General features: G+C 40.1%; 1 protein-coding gene and 2 long non-coding RNA genes across 3 annotated transcripts; 2 read left to right on the forward strand and 1 right to left on the reverse strand.

Annotated features, from left to right (window-relative positions):
• On the forward strand, nt 1–1,294 carry LOC120291423. Its single transcript, XR_005549458.1, has 3 exons — nt 1–42; nt 783–993; nt 1,213–1,294. It is a non-coding gene; the product is annotated as an uncharacterized LOC120291423 (long non-coding RNA).
• Nucleotides 1,295–7,403: 6,109 nt separating this feature from the next.
• Nucleotides 7,404–11,549, forward strand: LOC120286226 (serine/threonine-protein kinase BRI1-like 2). The gene is made up of 7 exons (XM_039310045.1): nt 7,404–8,777; nt 8,880–9,011; nt 9,122–9,303; nt 10,053–10,263; nt 10,483–10,720; nt 10,816–10,966; nt 11,061–11,549. The coding sequence occupies exons 1-7, from the start codon at nt 7,682–7,684 to the stop codon at nt 11,367–11,369; spliced, it is 2,319 nt and encodes a 772-aa protein (XP_039165979.1). The 5' UTR covers nt 7,404–7,681; the 3' UTR covers nt 11,370–11,549.
• On the reverse strand, nt 10,961–12,075 carry LOC120292126. Its single transcript, XR_005549778.1, has 2 exons — nt 11,978–12,075; nt 10,961–11,262 (listed from the first exon to the last, which is right to left on the reverse strand). It is a non-coding gene; the product is annotated as an uncharacterized LOC120292126 (long non-coding RNA).
• Nucleotides 12,076–16,962: the final 4,887 nt, after the last annotated feature.

Consider the following 16,962-nt stretch of genomic DNA (forward strand, 5'->3'; position numbering starts at 1 on the left):
GACAATAAGCTTGGACAGGGTGGATATGGACCTGTTTACAAGGTAAAATATATGGGGCTATACTTAAGCTAATGATTATTATTTTCTGTTTCATTGCAAATCCTATGAAGTATGAACCATGATTGAATGCTAGATTGGGTCCTTTTGCTCTATAACATGTGTTTTGTTGTTGTTTAATGCAAGCAAGGAAAATAACTCACCCCCAGATTATTTTCTTACTTCTTATGATCAAGAATATGTGTTCCTTCTTGTTTATAGTCTGACTTGTAATTGAGAAGGTGAAGGTAATGGGAACTTTTCGACCCAAAAAGAAAAAAAAATGGTAATGGGAACTTGCTATCCTTACTATGAGAGAGCAAATCTTTTCGTATGTTAAAACATAGGTATGCCAGCTTTCTCTGTAGCAGCTGCCAGCTGGTTGGTTTATGCTCGCAACTTCAATCATTTAGTTGGAATGAGCCGGTGAGTATATCACATTGAAGTTATATGTCCCCTCTAAAAGCAGAAAGAATCGGCATCACAACACAACACAATAAGCTTGAAATAATGCAGCGTAGGTATTCTTAATCATGTATGTGAGCTTGTAAGTTCATCGTAAAAGGTTGGACATGGATGCATTCTGCTCAAGTTTTGTTTTTCATTAATGTTCCTAGGGGTAATGTGACTTATGTCATAGACAAAACACTGTCTTCCAGCATAAACAGTGAAAAGTTTTGTTGTGTCTACCATGTTCAAGTGGAAGTCAGTTCCCTGTACCGACCATCAGCATACCTTTTGCTCAGGGAAAGTTGCCCAAAGGACAGTACATTGCAGTGAAGAGACTCTCGAAAACTTCAAACCAAGGGCTCGAGGAGTTCAAGAACGAAGTTATGCTCACTGCCAGACTGCAACATGTCAACCTTGTTCGTCTTCTTGGATTTTGTACTGACAGGGAAGAAAAGATGTTGATCTATGAGTACATGCCAAATAAGAGCTTGGACTTATACCTATTTGGTTAGACATCTTTCATGCTTCTTGCAATAGTCTTTGAGCAAAACCCAGGTGTTTTTAAGTGACATCTAGTGTGATACTCCAAAAGGCTTAAATAGGTCCCCAGTTCTGCTACAATGGCTTAGAGCAGGCAAACCCTTTTAAGCATTTGGAATACACGAAGGTATGCAATGCTCTAAATTTGCTTCTGGTTCTGATAGTCATTAGGTTTTAATGATACAGATCCAATAAGGAAATATTCGTTGGATTGGGTGAAACGTGTTCATATCATAGAAGGCATTACACAAGGGCTTCTTTATCTCCAGGAATACTCAAATTTTACAATAATTCATTGAGACTTGAAAGCCAGCAATGTTCTGTTGGATGATGAAATGAACCCCAAGATATCATATTTTGGTCTAGCGAGAATATTTAGGAAGGATGACATTGAGGCTAATACCAACAGAATTGTCGGGACTTAGTAAGCGAGTTAACTAGGCCCTCCTTTTACCTCACATATATTCTCCTGCTAAAAGTCTGCTGCTTAAAACCAATTTATGTTCTTGTATACAGTGGGTATGTTCCCCCAGAATACGTGAGGAAAGGCATATACTCGACGAAGTACGACATCTACAGCTTTGGGGTATTGCTGTTGCAAATCATCAGTGGTAAAAAGAACTCATGTTGCTACGGCCTAAATGAAAATCTGAATATTCTCGAATATGTAAGTAGAGATTATTTGTGAGTCAAAATTTTCCAGGCTCAACTTTTGGGACATGAATTTTTGACTTTTAACCAACTACCATTCTTAATTTCAGGCATATGAGCTGTGGAGAGACGATAAATGCATGGAGTTCATTGACCCGTCTTTGGTTGACTCTTCATCATCTTGTAAGCTCATGAGATGCATGCAAGTGGCTCTTCTATGCGTGCAAGCGAAGCCTGGGGATAGACCCTGCATGTTGGAAGTCTCTTTGTTAGGGAAATCCCTTATGATGTTTTGAAGATGACAAAATAAATCAAAGGCTACTAACATGTTTGATGGTTGAGTAATAGACCATGCAGATGTTAGAACATGTAGAGGATATTATCAAAGTCGGAAGACAGCTAGAAGACTGAACGTAACATATGTCAGTATATTTTGAAGATTTCCAGACTTCGTGTCAAAGTCTGAAGGCGCCGACTCAAGACTCAAAGTCGAAGACGCCGAGACTTTAGTGTCAAAGTCATTTCTACATCGAAGTCTGTCAACTCGACTAATTCCATCGAACGTGAATGATGAACCGGAAGACAGACTCTATCTGAAGCTGAACCGGGTACGAGACCTTAAAGCTAAATCTGTTCGAAGCGGATATGTTCAGACCCAGTTGTAAAGTCTGACTCAGATTGTAAAGTCTATTGCTCTCGGACTTTACATCCAGTCGACGAACGTAACTCAAGCCCAATCATATAACGGCTAGTGATCTGGTTTGGATTCCACATCAAGATTGATTTGATTGACTCAATCTATTTGATTGACAATTGGATGTTGAAGACAAGATCTTTCTATACGAAGAAGCTTTACTTATGGAAACCAAGATTTCCTTTGTATGGGCGATCGGAATCAATTTGGGATTTTACCTTTGTCACTCAACGGCTACTAAATCTTCTAGATACAGAGCTGTCCAATGGGTAAGTTGGAAGACGATTCTCCGGGATGTTGTCCAACGGCTAGTTTGGAAGTGGAGGAGTATTTAAGAAGATGAAGGACCGATGAGCAAGTAAGAGACGGAGCGTAGAATTTATAATTCCAAAGTCTGAGCGACTTTCGATCATATACTTGTCTCTTGAGAGCTTAAACGTTTGTAATCGTGAGAGAAATACCAAGAGAGTGACTTAGTGAGATAGTGTGATCTACTAAGTGTTTGCACTCGAAGTTGTAATCTCTTGTTGATTGCATATTGAAATCCAGCCAAGAAGGCTGTTATCGTGGGAGGGTGGACGTAGGCTTGGATTAAGCCGAACCACTATAAATCTTGTGTTCTTATTTTCTTCCCTAACTCCTTTATTTTGTTCATACTAGCACTCTCACTCTTCAATGCTCAAGAATGAATCTTCAGCTATGAACTCCCCAAGAAGCCTGCATTTTCAACTAACAAGGATGAAGATGAAGATGAGGATGGCGGCGCTTGATCGGGGAAGCAATTCATTCGGTCAATGATGCATCAATTTCTGAATTGTGTCCTCGCTGACTATGCATTGCAGGTGTACAATGCTGAGAATACTAACACCATAGAGAGAATTTTTTGTTAATTTACTTGGTTGCCCTGTAGTTCGTTTGTCCCAGTGGCATTATTTTCCCAATTAATTTTAATAGTTTTAGACATCTATATATTTTTATCATCTAGAGGCAGTTCAAGTATTCCTTCTTTTGTCTTGTAACCTTTTAAGGGAAAAGTAACCCAAAAAAAAAAAAAAAAAAGGTCCTAAAACTATTTCATTGGTTCTAATTTTGTCATAAATATTTCAATTGGACAAATTTAGTGCTAAACTTTTCACATTGATACTAATTTAGTCCATCTGGCTAAATTAAGTGAAAAATCGATGACGTGGATGTCGGCCATTTTATGTGGCACATCCGCCGCTGATGAAAATCTTTTTAAATAATATTTTTAATTTTTTATATATAATTTTTTTCCTTTACTATTTTTCCCCTTCATTTTGTTGGATGTCTTAAATTAATCTGAAATTACCGACATAGACATTGATCATAACAAGTGCCGATGTAAACACTCTTTATGATTTTTTAATATATTTTGGAATGAGCTGGTAACTCGCATGGTCCGATCACGTTCCATTAAGAGGCCAATAACACCTAAATTTTGACTAAATATTTATGATTAAAATTATATAGAAAATTAGGGATGAATTTGATTCTAGCAAAAAGAATTTTCGCATCACCTAATTATTAATATTATTTACATCTACTAAGTTTTACTTTTATTTTATTTTCCCTTTATCTTACCTATTTATGGATAAGTAGAATATTAAAAATTAAAAAAAGAGCTTGGAAAGGGGGCTCAAGGGTTGGGCTTTCACCCTAGCCCTCATGGGTTTTCTCTTCCTCACACACAGATGGGATTGTAGAGTAGGCTAGGGGTGAGCATGGTTCGAGTTGAGTCAATCCACCCCCTAACTCTAGGACCAACCCATAGTGTTGGTTCTCAATTTTTGGGATCGAGGACTGACCCTATTAAGCTTGGGACTGAGGACTGGACCGACCCAATGGGTTCGATCCGGTTTCAAGGTCAACCCGAGACAAATTGATAATTTTTTTATTTCATTTTTTGTATTTCTTGAAAAAGCAATTGAAGACTAGACTGACCCAATGAGTTTGGTTCAGTTTCAAGGTCAATTCAAGACTAATTAATAATTTTTTTTTGTACTCCTTAAAAAGGCAACTGAGGACCGGACTAATCCAATGGATTTGATAATGAGCAAGGTTAGCTAAGAAAGGCTAGGGTGAGGGTCAAGTGGGGTGAGTGTTGAATAGAGTAAGTATCGAGTATCGAGCGGATAGCAACAAGCCAAGCAAGCATCAAGTGCGCGAGCGGCACGAGTGACCCAAAGCGAGCGAGGTGAGTGTTGAGTGATGAGCAGAGAAAATGTTTCTTTTGATTTTGGCATATTGAAGACTAAAAGGACAAATAAGACAAAAGAGAACAATGGCAAATTGAAGTCTAAGATGACAAATAAGACAAAAGAGAACTAATACTAGAGGAGGATACCGTAAGGAGTTTTTTATGCCATTTTGGATGCCGTGAGAACTTCTTACAAAATATTTTTCTCATTCGTGAATTATGATTATTGATATTGTAAAAGATATTAAAAATCGAAGTTATTATTGAATAATGTAAAATTACTTGAACTTTTTATTAGAAAACTGTTTAATGTTGTTGATGCTGTTTATTTTATATATATATATAGTTCAGAAGCTCCCAGATCCGAGGACCATGTATAGTACTAGTTCGGGAATCTTATGATCAAGGGTTGACCGAGCCTCCCTAGGAACTGGATCGAGACCGGCAGGGTTCCAGGGTTGATCCTAAATTGCTCACCCCTAGAACAGGGGTCTTCAATGCCGCCAAGTTGAGGAGCAGAGAGAGCAGACCTGTTCTGCGAGTGGACGGCGAGGCAACGTCGGCTCGGCCGCACCAGTGCTGGTCAGCATGCCAAGGACCAGCGGTTGAAGCCTCTGTTGATCGGCCTCCTTGGCCTATAAATAGGACGTCCGTGAGCCCAGTTGAGGGCAGATCGGAGGAGAGAGAAATCGATAGAGTAGGGGAGTTTCGAGAAAGTGAGATCTGCGAGAGAGAGATCTGAGAGAGCGAGCAGAAAATAGAGTTTGAGGGTTGGTGAGTGCTCTTCGGCGACATACGGTGGGTGGTGTTTCGCTTCTCTTCTTTCTTTATTTGTCCTGACTCGGGGTCGGTCGCCCAAGGACTTCGGCTCGAAGATGCGCGAGGCGGACGGACGTAAACCGATCCTCGAGCTCGTTCGCCCTCCGACGTTGCGAGCCGGGTAAGGACTCTCGGCCAACTGCCCTGGTTTTGCACACACGCCCTGTTTCGAGCTCGCCGGATGGGGCTACCGTTGTCCGGTTCTCTGTTGCTGTTAGGTCCCCGCTTATCCTTTGCTGTCCGTCTCGGTCCTCGCCCAATGTACCGGTTGAGCTTCTGTTCGTTCCTCCGCCAATGCACGCCACGTGCTCGATGGAATGCTTAAGCTAGATGCACGTTCGGTACTTTGTTTATGGCCGAGGCTTGCTGCGTTTTGTTCATGCCTGCATTGAAGTCGAGTCTCGCTTATTCAATGTATGCTTATTTTGCCGCGAGTCTGAGTTTCGGGCGGGCTTATAACCAGCTCTTAAGCCACGTCCTCCGCGTGTTCGACGAAATATCTGACCGGAAGGTGTGTTTTCGTTCTTAGTCCTTTGCCCACTTTTGGTGTTAGTGGTTTGTCAAATGCTTTTTGATAGATTCCGGTTGCTGTCCTTCGCTTTGTATGTTTTAGTTTGGTCGTGTTTTTGTGCATCGTGTTTACGCAAGTGACCCGCAAGTGACTGATCCTTGGCTGGAAAGGAGGAAAGGTGGTGGTAGATGCGGCCACGCATGGTAGCTAGACAAGTCTTGTATTGATGCTTGAGTATTTTTAAAACCAAACATGGTTTCCTATAGGGCGCGAATCAGCAAAGCATTCTCGGTTCATGGGGAGAAGGAAACCAGCACTTCTGCTGGAAATGCTTCTGTGAAATGGGCGTAGGAAGAAAGAAAAGAAAACTGAAGGCGAGTAAGATGCGAAAGATAATATTTTTATTCTGGAGATTTTTTTTTCAAAAATAGTTTTATTTTATACTTCTACTCCCAAAAAATAATTTTTGAATAGATACAAACGTGTTTGAATGCTGCCCAACCGATGTCATTTTAAATAGTTTTTGCCAACTGTGCCCACGCTCGCGGTGGTTGGACGATCGGGCGATTGCCGATGGTCACTAGGCGGCGGATGGCGGCCGACAGCGACAAGACAAGAAAGAAGAAGAAAATAAAACGAGAAAATAAAAAAAATTGTTTATTTTTAGAAATTGTTCCGAGAATAATGATTAACTTTTTTTTACTTATTGTTTGTGTTTCAAATTTTATCAAATAAATTTTTATTTTTTTTATTCCAAAGAACAAAAGAACATAAGAATAGAGGAAGAAAAATGTTTTCATGCACTACCTAATTTAGTAGGGGCTTTAGGCCTAATTGGTTGGGTTTAGGAAATTCGGGCTCAATTCTAGTTATAATGAGGCTATTTTACATTCCTAGGCTGATCAGAGGAGAATTTTAGCGTTGGATCTAATTTTAAAAATATATTTAAAAGATATAAATAATAAATAATAATAATTTATATATTCCAAAAATCAGATAAAGCTTAAAAAATAGTTTTTGAGTTAGCTTTCTTCAAAAATACATAAAAAAATCCCCTAAAATGAAAATCAAATCACAAGGTTTAAATAAGATTAGTTGTAGGTTGGGTATTAGTTGATTAATTGGTGTAATCAAGTTCCGATTCTAATTTTTTTGGTTGTGCAAAAGTAAAATATTTCTTTTAATAGTTTACAAGGATTTTTCTAATTAATCTAACCCCATATTGATTAGTGATGAGTTTCAAATGAAAATGACATGTGGGTTAAAAATTTGGACAATAAGTTACAAATTAGTAGACTTGGGAAAGCCTAGACTAAGCTTAGACTTAGTGCTAACCATTAGCCTTTATTCTCGCGGTAGGGTGTTCTTTGAGGAGGTTGCTATAGAGGCCTTCAAAGGATAAAGTCAACATACGATTTGCCTAATTATGTAAACATTAGATAATGGATTAGATGATTTGAGCCATCGAATCTAAGAGAATACCGCATTTAGCCCAAGCAAGTATATTATGTGGCTAGTGCATGTACTTCTTAAAATTGAAGCAAGATTCGTAAGATTTGGAGAGCCCACGTGGGATCCATCATTTTCAATAGTCCAAAAATGACTTTGTCTCTATATGCCCCGCCACGTCGCAAGGTCTCGCTGAAAGTGAACCTTGACCAAACAACAGTTGAGGAATCAACCGTCGTCGTACACTGATCTGGCTGTAGAAGCGACGACACTCGAGTTCTTGTTTCCTACGTACTGGTCCGAGCCGCCTCTCATGGCGGGCGAAGGCAAAATCGCCTGTCTCATAATCCTTTTCCTCTGTCTCCGCCCATCTTCGGAGGCACAAACGTGGGTCAAGTCCGGTTACTTCTACGCCGGCAGCGAAATCCCGATCTCGGACATCGATTCCTCTTTGTTCTCTCACCTCATATGCGCTTTTGCTTACATCGACTCTTCGACCTATCAGCTCACCGTCAACTCCTCCACTGAGCAATTCTTCTCCACCTTCACGAGCACCGTGAAACGCAAGAACCCTTCGATCACCACGCTGCTATCAGTGTGGGCAGCAGCGTGGGCAGGCCGAGAGGATCCTTCAGCTTTCGTTTCGATGCTCGGTGAGTCTTTTTCAAGAAGGTCCTTTATCGAATCTACGATAGGAAAGGCAAGGCTTTATGGGTTCAGTGGGGTTGATCTCTGTGGGGTCCTGCCCAGTAGGAGCATTAACATGACCAATTTGAGTGCCCTTTTGCGGGAGTGGAGAGATGCTGTAGATGACGAATCAAGAAAATCTGGGAAGCCTCCGTTGCTGCTAGTAATGGCTGTGTATTGTCAACCCATTTTTAACTTCGTGAGTTACCCACTTGACTCAATTCAGAGAAATTTGGACTGGGTTCACCTAATTGCGTATGATTACCATCTCCCCACCAAGGAAAGATTTGCGCTCCCTCACGCAGCTTTATTTGACCCAGCAAGCCAGAACAACACAGACTTCTGCATCACTTGGTTGCTGACTAGAGGATTTCCCGCAAGAAAGCTGGTTCTGGGCTTGCCCTACCATGGCTATGCTTGGCAGCTCGAGGATTCGAGCGCCGATGCCATTGGCCATCCAGCAGTGGGGCCTGCTGTGACGGCGGATGGGTCATTTGGATACAGGGCTATAAAATCTTATATCCGAGATTTCGGTTATGGAGCCAGTCCTGTTTATAATGGTACATATGTGGTGAATCTTTTCAGAAAGGAATCGGTATGGATCAATTTCGATGGTGTGGAGGCCATCCGAGCCAAAGCAACTTATGCCAAGGAAAAGGGGCTCCTTGGTTACAATGTGTTTCAGGTCGGCAATGATCAGAACTGGGTCCTTTCTCGGACAGGTTAGGATTAAGTACCTCACAGGAATTTCTGAAGGTTTTAAAAAATTATTGCATTGAAAATGTAGAACTAAATGTAATTCAAGGACTTAATTGCCTTGTCAGCTCAAGAGGCCAGTGAAGATCAGCAACACAGGCGATGGTTCTGGCTTGTTATGCTTATTTCCATTGCTGTAATTGTTATCCTTATATTTGGCCTGATATGCTACTTACAGAGGAGAACATTGGAATCAAAAGGTACGTTTTCTAAACTTTACTGGAGGATTACTGTAATTTTGTGGGAATCAGGAACATTGACTTAGGAAGAATTAAAGTTCTAGACACATTTTCTTGATGTTGGTTCGCAGGTATTTTGGGTGTAATAAAAGGATTTAGTAGCCGATTAAAGACAATGGTGTGTAAAGGTGAAAGTCTTGAGAGTGGTTGTCCTAGTCTGCGAACATTTGGTTATGCTACCCTCAAAGCAGCAACTGATGACTTCTCAAGTGAAAATAAGCTTGGAGAGGGTGGATTTGGACCTGTTTACAAGGTAAATACATGAGGCCATACTTAATGTAATGATTATTATTCTCTGTTTCATTGCAAATCCTATGAAGTATGTGTTGGGAGAACGAACCACAATTGAGGGCCAGATTTGGTCCTTTTGCTCTATAACATGCGTTTGTTGTTGTATAATGTGAGCAAGGAAAATAACTCACCCCCAAATATTTTTCTTATTTCTTGTGCTCAAGAATATGTGGTCCTTCTCATGTATAGTCTGATTTATAATTGAGAAAGTGAATATAATGGGAACTTTTCAACCAAAAAAAAAAAAGGTAACGGGAACTTGCTACCCTTACTATGAGAGAGCAAATCTTTTCATATGTTAAACATAGGTATGCCGGCTTTCTCTGTAGCAGCTGCCAGCTGGTTGGTTTATACTTGTAATTTCAATCATTTAGTTGGAATGAGCCAGTGAGTATATCTTATTGAAGCTACATGCCACTAAAAGTATAAAGAACTGGCATCACAACACAACACAATAAGCTTGAGATTTTTAGTGATGCAGCGTAGGTCTTCTTAATTATGGATGCGAGCTTGTAAGTTTCATCATAGGAGGTTGGACTTGGATGCCTTCTGCTCAAGTTTTGTTTCTCATTTATGTTCCTTGGGGTATGTGACCTATGTCATAGACAAAAGACTGGCTTCCAGCATAAACAGTGAAAAGTTTTGTTAGTCTACCATGTTCAAGTGGAAGTCAGTTGCCCTGTTCTGACCATCAGCGTACCTGTTGCTCAGGGCAAGTTGCCCAAAGGACAGTACATTGCAGTGAAGAGACTTTCGAAAACTTCAAACCAAGGGCTCAAGGAGTTCAAGAACGAAGTTATGCTCACTGCCAGCCTGCAACATGTCAACCTTGTTCGCCTTATTGGATTTTGTACCAACAGGGAAGAAAAGATGCTGATCTATGAGTACATGCCAAATAAGAGCTTGGACTTCTACCTATTTGGTTCGACATCTTTCATGCTTCTTACAATAGTCATTGATCAAAACCTGGGTTTTTTTTAAGTGACATATAGTGTGATACTCCAAAAAGCTTAGATGGGTCCTCAGTTCCACTACAAGGGCTAGGGCAGGTGGACCCTCTTAAGCATTTGGGCTACGCAATGGTATGCAATGCTCTAATTTCGCTTCCTGTTCTGATAGTCTTTAGGTTTTGATGATGCAGATCCAATAAGGAAATATTCACTGGATTGGGTGAAACGTGTTCATATCATAGAAGGCATTACACAGGGGCTTCTTTATCTCCAAGAATACTCGAATTTCACAATAATTCATCGAGACTTGAAAGCCAGCAATGTTCTTCTGGATGATGAAATGAACCCCAAGATATCAGATTTTGGTTTGGCGAGAATATTCAAGAAGGATGACATTGAAGCAAATACCAACCGAATTGTCGGGACGTAGTAAGAGAGCTAACTAGGCCCTCCTAGTGTTACCTCATAGGTATTCTTCTGCTAAAAGCCTGCTGCTTAAAACCAATTTTTGTTATTGCATACAGTGGGTATGTTCCGCCAGAATATGTGAGGAAGGGCATATACTCGATGAAGTACGACATCTACAGCTTTGGGGTACTGCTGTTGCAAATCATCAGTGGTAGAAGGACCTCATGTTACTACGGCCTGAATGAAAATCTGAATCTTCTTGATTATGTAAGTAGAGATTATTTGTGATTCCAAAATTTTCTGGGCTCAATTTTAGGAACATGAATTTTGACTTTTAACCAACTGGCGTTCTTAATTTCAGGCATATGAGCAGTGGAAAGACGATAAATGCATGGAGTTCATTGACCCGTCTTTGGATGACTCTTCATCATCCTGTAAGCTCTTGAGATGCATGCAAGTGGCTCTTCTATGCGTGCAAGAGAAGCCTGGGGACAGGCCATCCATGTTGGAAGTCTATTCAATGCTCAAGAATGAATCTTCAGCCGTGAACTTCCCCAAGAAGCCTGCATTTTCAATTAACAAGGATGAAGATGAGGATGGCAAGTGCTTGCTTAAGGAAGCAGTTCATTCAGTCAATGATGCATCAATTTCTGAATTGTTTCCTCGCTGATTGTACATTGCATGTATCCAGTGTTGCGAATACTAATACCATATAGAGATTCTTTTGTTAACTTATTTGGTTGCCTAGTAATTCGTATGTGCCAGTGGCATTTTTTCCCCAATTAATTGTAATATTTTTTGACATGTGTGTATATATATATTTTTAATCATTTAGAGGCAGTTCAAGTTAGTAATGATCGATACCTAATCCGGTTCAATTCCACCTAGGTACCGAGAATCGGACTAGAGGGATTGGTTTCTAGTTTTTAGAATTGGGGACTGGACTGACCAGTCCGGTTCAGTTCCTGGATGGTCTGATGAAACTGGTCGCCTGCTCTGTTTATTCCCAGCCTTTGCTTGATCATACCATGAACTCAAGGCGTCGTTCTCACAATCGGCTTGAAAAGACTTGAGAGTCATGGGCAAATCAGACCCCAAACCACAAAAATCCGGCAATGTTCTTTCTTCCATCTTAATATAGGTTTAAGTGATGGGACGATTCGGAGACTTTTGCCTACACAGCACACAACTAGACCTAGAATCTAGCAAGTCTCGTGAAAATGAACGGCGAGACACGGGTAATGTAATACGAAAAAAGGGCAAAATACAGATCATTACCTTGATGAGAACCGAGATGGAAGAAACAGAGCAAGAGAGGAGGCGAGAGTTGAGATGATACCGCGAGAGGGTGGCGTCAAGCTTGAGCAAAAGGGATGCGACCTGTTAAAAAACAGAGGAGATGCTGATTTGCAGATATGCACAAGAGCAGCGTTAAAAACAGAGGAGAACATAAGAGATACTGATATACACAAAAACAGAGGAACCGTCTGCAGAACCACACACATAAAAAAACTGACGCCATAGCCTTTATATAGGCTTTACAAAAACAAATAACCACCACACTCCACTAACTTCACACGTACAACAACCAATCCACATAATAGAAGTGGCTTAATAAACTATTAACATATAAAAAACAAACCAGAAACATTGACTTGTTCAACATTCTCTCCCTTAAACTGATGTTGCAAACAATCAGTTTAAAGGACATTCTCTTAATTTGGAATATCTGACAAACGAACACCAAGGAGCTTTCTCAGCTTCTGAAACATGGACAACTTTAGGGGCTTGGTGAATATATCAGCCACTTGATCTTCACTTCTACAGAAAACTAGCTCAACTACTTCATCCTTTGTAAGATCTCTTAAGAAGTGGTACTTCACATCTATATGCTTGCTCCTCCCATGTAGAACTGGATTTTTGGATAGTTTAATAGCTGAGCTGTTGTCACAATAGATTATAGTTACTTTTTGTTGTTTGAACTGAAGCTCTCCAAGAACATTCCGTAACTATATGGCTTGACAAGCACATGAAGTTGCAGCAACAAATTCTGCTTCAGTTGTTGATAAAGTAACAATTGATTGCTTCTTTGAAGACCATGAAACCGCCCCTGAACCAAGCATGAAGACATACCCTGAAGTACTTCTTCTATCATCAACATCTCCAGCATAATCGCTATCTGTAAACCTAAACAAATCTGACTTTTCTCCCTTTTATAGAACAGCCCAAAATCTTTAATTCCTTGCAAATAGCGAAAAATCCTTTTTACAACTTGTAAATGTAACTCTGTTGGGTGCTCCATATACCTGCTTATAAGGCTCACAGCATATATGATATCTGGTCTTGTCCCTGTCAAATACATTAGGCTTCAACAATTTGCTTGTAGAGAGTGCTATCCACTTTGCTTCCATTAGGATCTTTCAAGAGCTTCAATCCAACTTCAGTTGGAGTAGTTACAGGGTTACAATTATTCATTTGAAACCTGTCCAAAATCTCTTGAACATACTTCTTTTGAGACATAAAGATTCCAGCTGCAGATTGAATTACTTCTATGCCCAGAAAATAATGCATCAATCCAAGATCGGTTATCTCAAATTCATCCATCATAGACTCCTTGAATTTGTCAAACATGGCACTATCACTCCCAGTAAAAATAAGATCATCCACATATAAGCATACAAGAAGTAACTTTCCACCATCACCAATTTTAATAAAGAGTGTATGCTCATATGAACATTTTCTAAAACCTTTCTTCAGGAAATAGGCATCAATGCGACTATACCAAGCTCGGGGAGCTTGTTTTAACCCATATAGTGCCTTTTTTAATTTATAAACTTTATGTTCACTACCGAGCTTCACATAACCAGAAGGTTGATCAACAAATACATTTTCTTGAAGATCACCACGCAAGAATGCTGACTTCACATCTAATTGGAAGATAGGCCATGAATTATGCGCTGCTAATGCAATTACCAATCTGATTGTGTCAAGTCTTGCTACAGGTGCAAATACTTCTTTGTAATCCACTCCAAATTCTTGCTTGTAGCCTTTCGCCACCAAGCGCACCTTATACTTATCAACTTCACCATTCTTGTTCAATTTTGTCTTGTACACTCACTTGACTCCGATTGTTTTGTGTCCTTTTGGAAGATCTGTTAACTCCCAAGTGTTATTCCTCTCAATAGCAACTGCAATTTCTTCATCCATTGCTATCCTCCAATTTTCTTTTCGTACTGCTTCATCAAAAGTTGTTGGATCACAATCTGAAAACAAAGCAAAATGGATAAGTGGATCTTCATATTGATCAACTCTTGTTACTTCATAATCACTCATCCATGCAGGCCTTCGTCGAACACGATGAGGCCGATCTTCAGGTTCCGCAGCTGCTGCTGTACTTTGGACACTGCCTGTGGCGATTTGGGTTGTTGTGGATTACTGCACCAGCTCATTTTCATCTTCAAAATTTGTTGGAATTTGCTTACCAACACCTTGCTCACCCCACGGCCAAGTTTGTTCTTCATCAAAAATCACATCACGGCTGATAATGATTTTCTTGGTCATAGGCTCATAAAGTTTATAGGCTTTTGATTGATCACTTATGCCAAGAAAAACACATTTGACTCCCTTGTCATCTAGCTTCTTCCTCTTTTGGTCAGGAACATGGGCGTAGGCAATACACCCAAAAATCCTGAAGTGATCTACTGCAGGTCTTCGACCGCTCCATGCTTCTTCCGGTGTCATATTTTGAACAACTAGAGTGGGACTTCTATTTAAAATATGAATGCTCCAATTGACTGCTTCAGGCCAGAAACTTTTTGGAATTCCACTTCCCCTCAAGAGACTTTGCACCATATTCATAATGGTACAATTCTTCCTCTCACATACGCCATTTTGCTGTGGTGTATAGGCTGCTGTAAGTTGTCTCTTGATGCCATGCTTCACACAAAAATCTATAAACTCAAGTGAGTTATACTCTCCACCACGATCCGTGCGAAGGACCTTTATTTGATTTCCTCCATCCTTTTCAACAAGTGCTTTGAAGTTCTTGAAAGCTGCAAAAGCTTCAGATTTTTCTTGCAAAAAATACACCCAAATCTTCCGGCTAAAATCATCGATGAAGGTAATGATATACTGTTTACCTCTATTGGAAATTGGAGATATTGGTCCGCAAATATCTGAATGAACCAACGCCAACGGACTTTTTGCTCTCCACGATTTTCTTTGTGGAAATTGAGCACGATGTTGCTTGCTAACAACACAATCTTCACAAATTTCCAAAGGAGCAGAGATTTGAGGAAGACCCTCCACCATCTCTTTTTTATATAGTGTTCGCAACCCACCAAAATTAAGATGCCCATAGCGAAAATGCCATAACCAGGCTTCCTCCTTCAATCTTGTAGAGAAACATAAATTTGTAGTGTTGTGGAGATACAATGGAAACATCCGATTGCCCGTCATTTTGACTTCGGCAATTAAACCCAACTTCTCATCTTGGATCCTGCAAATCCCACCTTTAATAGAGATTTCATATCCCTTCTCTTGTAGCTGACCAGAACTTAACAGATTAGTCTTCAATTCAGGGACATATAATACATTTGAGATAGTTTGTACCGAAGTCCCTTTTGGATGAATTGCCACTGTTCCTTTCCCCATCACCGACACAATGGAATTATCACCAAACTTTATGGTGTTTTCGTACGTTTCGTCTAGATCAAAAAATATTTTCTTGTCTCCACACATGTGATTGCTATAACCAGTGTCAAGATATCACATGTTTGATTGAGTTTCTTCCTTCTCATGGCACACCATTAAAAGAGATATTTCTTCTTCTTTTTCAGCAAAGTTAGTTCTTTCAATTCTTTGTTTATTCAAATTAGTTCGACATTCAGATTTGTAATGCCCATACCGTGGCATCTAAAACACTCCACTTTGGATTTGTCTGCTGACCTTGGCCTAAAACCAGTTGAATGTCGTCCTCCACGACCTCTTCCTCTCCCTTGGAAATCACGATAGGAATAGCTTTCAGACTTTTGATCAAAGCTGAAGTTGCTACGATCGTTGTTCTCCTTTCCTCTGCCTCTTCCTTTGTTCACCCTTACTGTTGATGAAGAATGATCTCCAGTTGAGACCTTCAAAGCTTGCTCTTCCGTCTCTTGTTGCAGGAGTTTTTGTTCATGAAGTAACAAGGATCCTTGCAACTCATCAATGGAAAGTTCTTCAATGTCCTTGGCTTCTTCTATGGAACAAACAATAAAGTTGAACTTTGGTGTCAAAGATCGAAGAATCTTTTCAACGATGATGACATCCTCCGTCTTGTCGCCATAAATCGCATCTTATTAACTATTGCCATTGTCCGAGAGAAGAAATCTATGATTGTCTCTCCCGACTTCATTCGTAGCATTTCAAACTCCGAACGAAGCGTTTGAAGCTACTGCCTCTTTGCTCTGCTGAGCCTTGATACTTTTTCTTCATGGAATCCCATATTTCCTTGGAAGTATCCTTGCAAAGAATTGTCTCCAAAATAGATCTGTCAATTGCTTGGAAAAGATTGTTTTTGGCCTTGAGATCCTTCAATTTTAATGCATCCAAAGCCGTTCTTTGCGCTGCCGTTAACACAACTCCTTCATCAAGTTCGGCAACTCCCGAAGAAACAACATCCCAATACTCCTTGGACTTGAAAAAATTCTCCATTAGCATGCTCCAATAATCATAGTGACCATCAAAGTGTGGAATAGCAGGTTGTACAAATGTTTCTGAGGCCATTACTGCTGCTGCAAAACAGAACCACCACAAAAGCAACCTGCTGCTGCTACAAATGCAAATAACCTGCTGCAATACTCTCCTTTGATTGCTGCAAACAAAAGTACTTGCTGCAATAAAACTCTCTTTTGGTTCTCACCTTTTTACAGCACTCAAACACACACTTTTCTTCCTAACCTCAGCTCTGATACCAATGTTAAAAAACAGAGGAGATGTTGATTTGCAGATATGCACAAGAGCAGCGTTAAAAATAGAGGAGAATAGAGGAGATACTGATATACACAAAAACAGAAGAACCGTCTGCAGAACCACACACATAAAAAAACTGACGCCATAGCCTTTATATAGGCTTTACAAAAACAAATAACCACCACACCCCACTAACTTCACACGTACAGCAACCAATCCACATAATAGAAGTGGCTTAATAGACTATTAACATATAAAAAACAAACTAGAAACATTGACTCGTTCAACACGACCAAGGCGAGAGAAGGCGACGT

This window comes from Eucalyptus grandis, chromosome 3, assembly GCF_016545825.1.
Source record: "Eucalyptus grandis isolate ANBG69807.140 chromosome 3, ASM1654582v1, whole genome shotgun sequence".
Taxonomy (NCBI): domain Eukaryota; kingdom Viridiplantae; phylum Streptophyta; class Magnoliopsida; order Myrtales; family Myrtaceae; genus Eucalyptus; species Eucalyptus grandis.

Coding starts and splice junctions, on each gene's coding strand:
- LOC120286226 (XM_039310045.1), top strand. CDS start 7,682: ATGGCGGGCGAAGGCAAAATCGCCTGTCTCATAATCCTTTTCCTCTGT. Junction 8,778..8,879: donor CTGGGTCCTTTCTCGGACAG/GTTAGGATTAAG, acceptor TTGCCTTGTCAG/CTCAAGAGGCCAGTGAAGAT. Junction 10,264..10,482: donor CTTGGACTTCTACCTATTTG/GTTCGACATCTT, acceptor TTGATGATGCAG/ATCCAATAAGGAAATATTCA.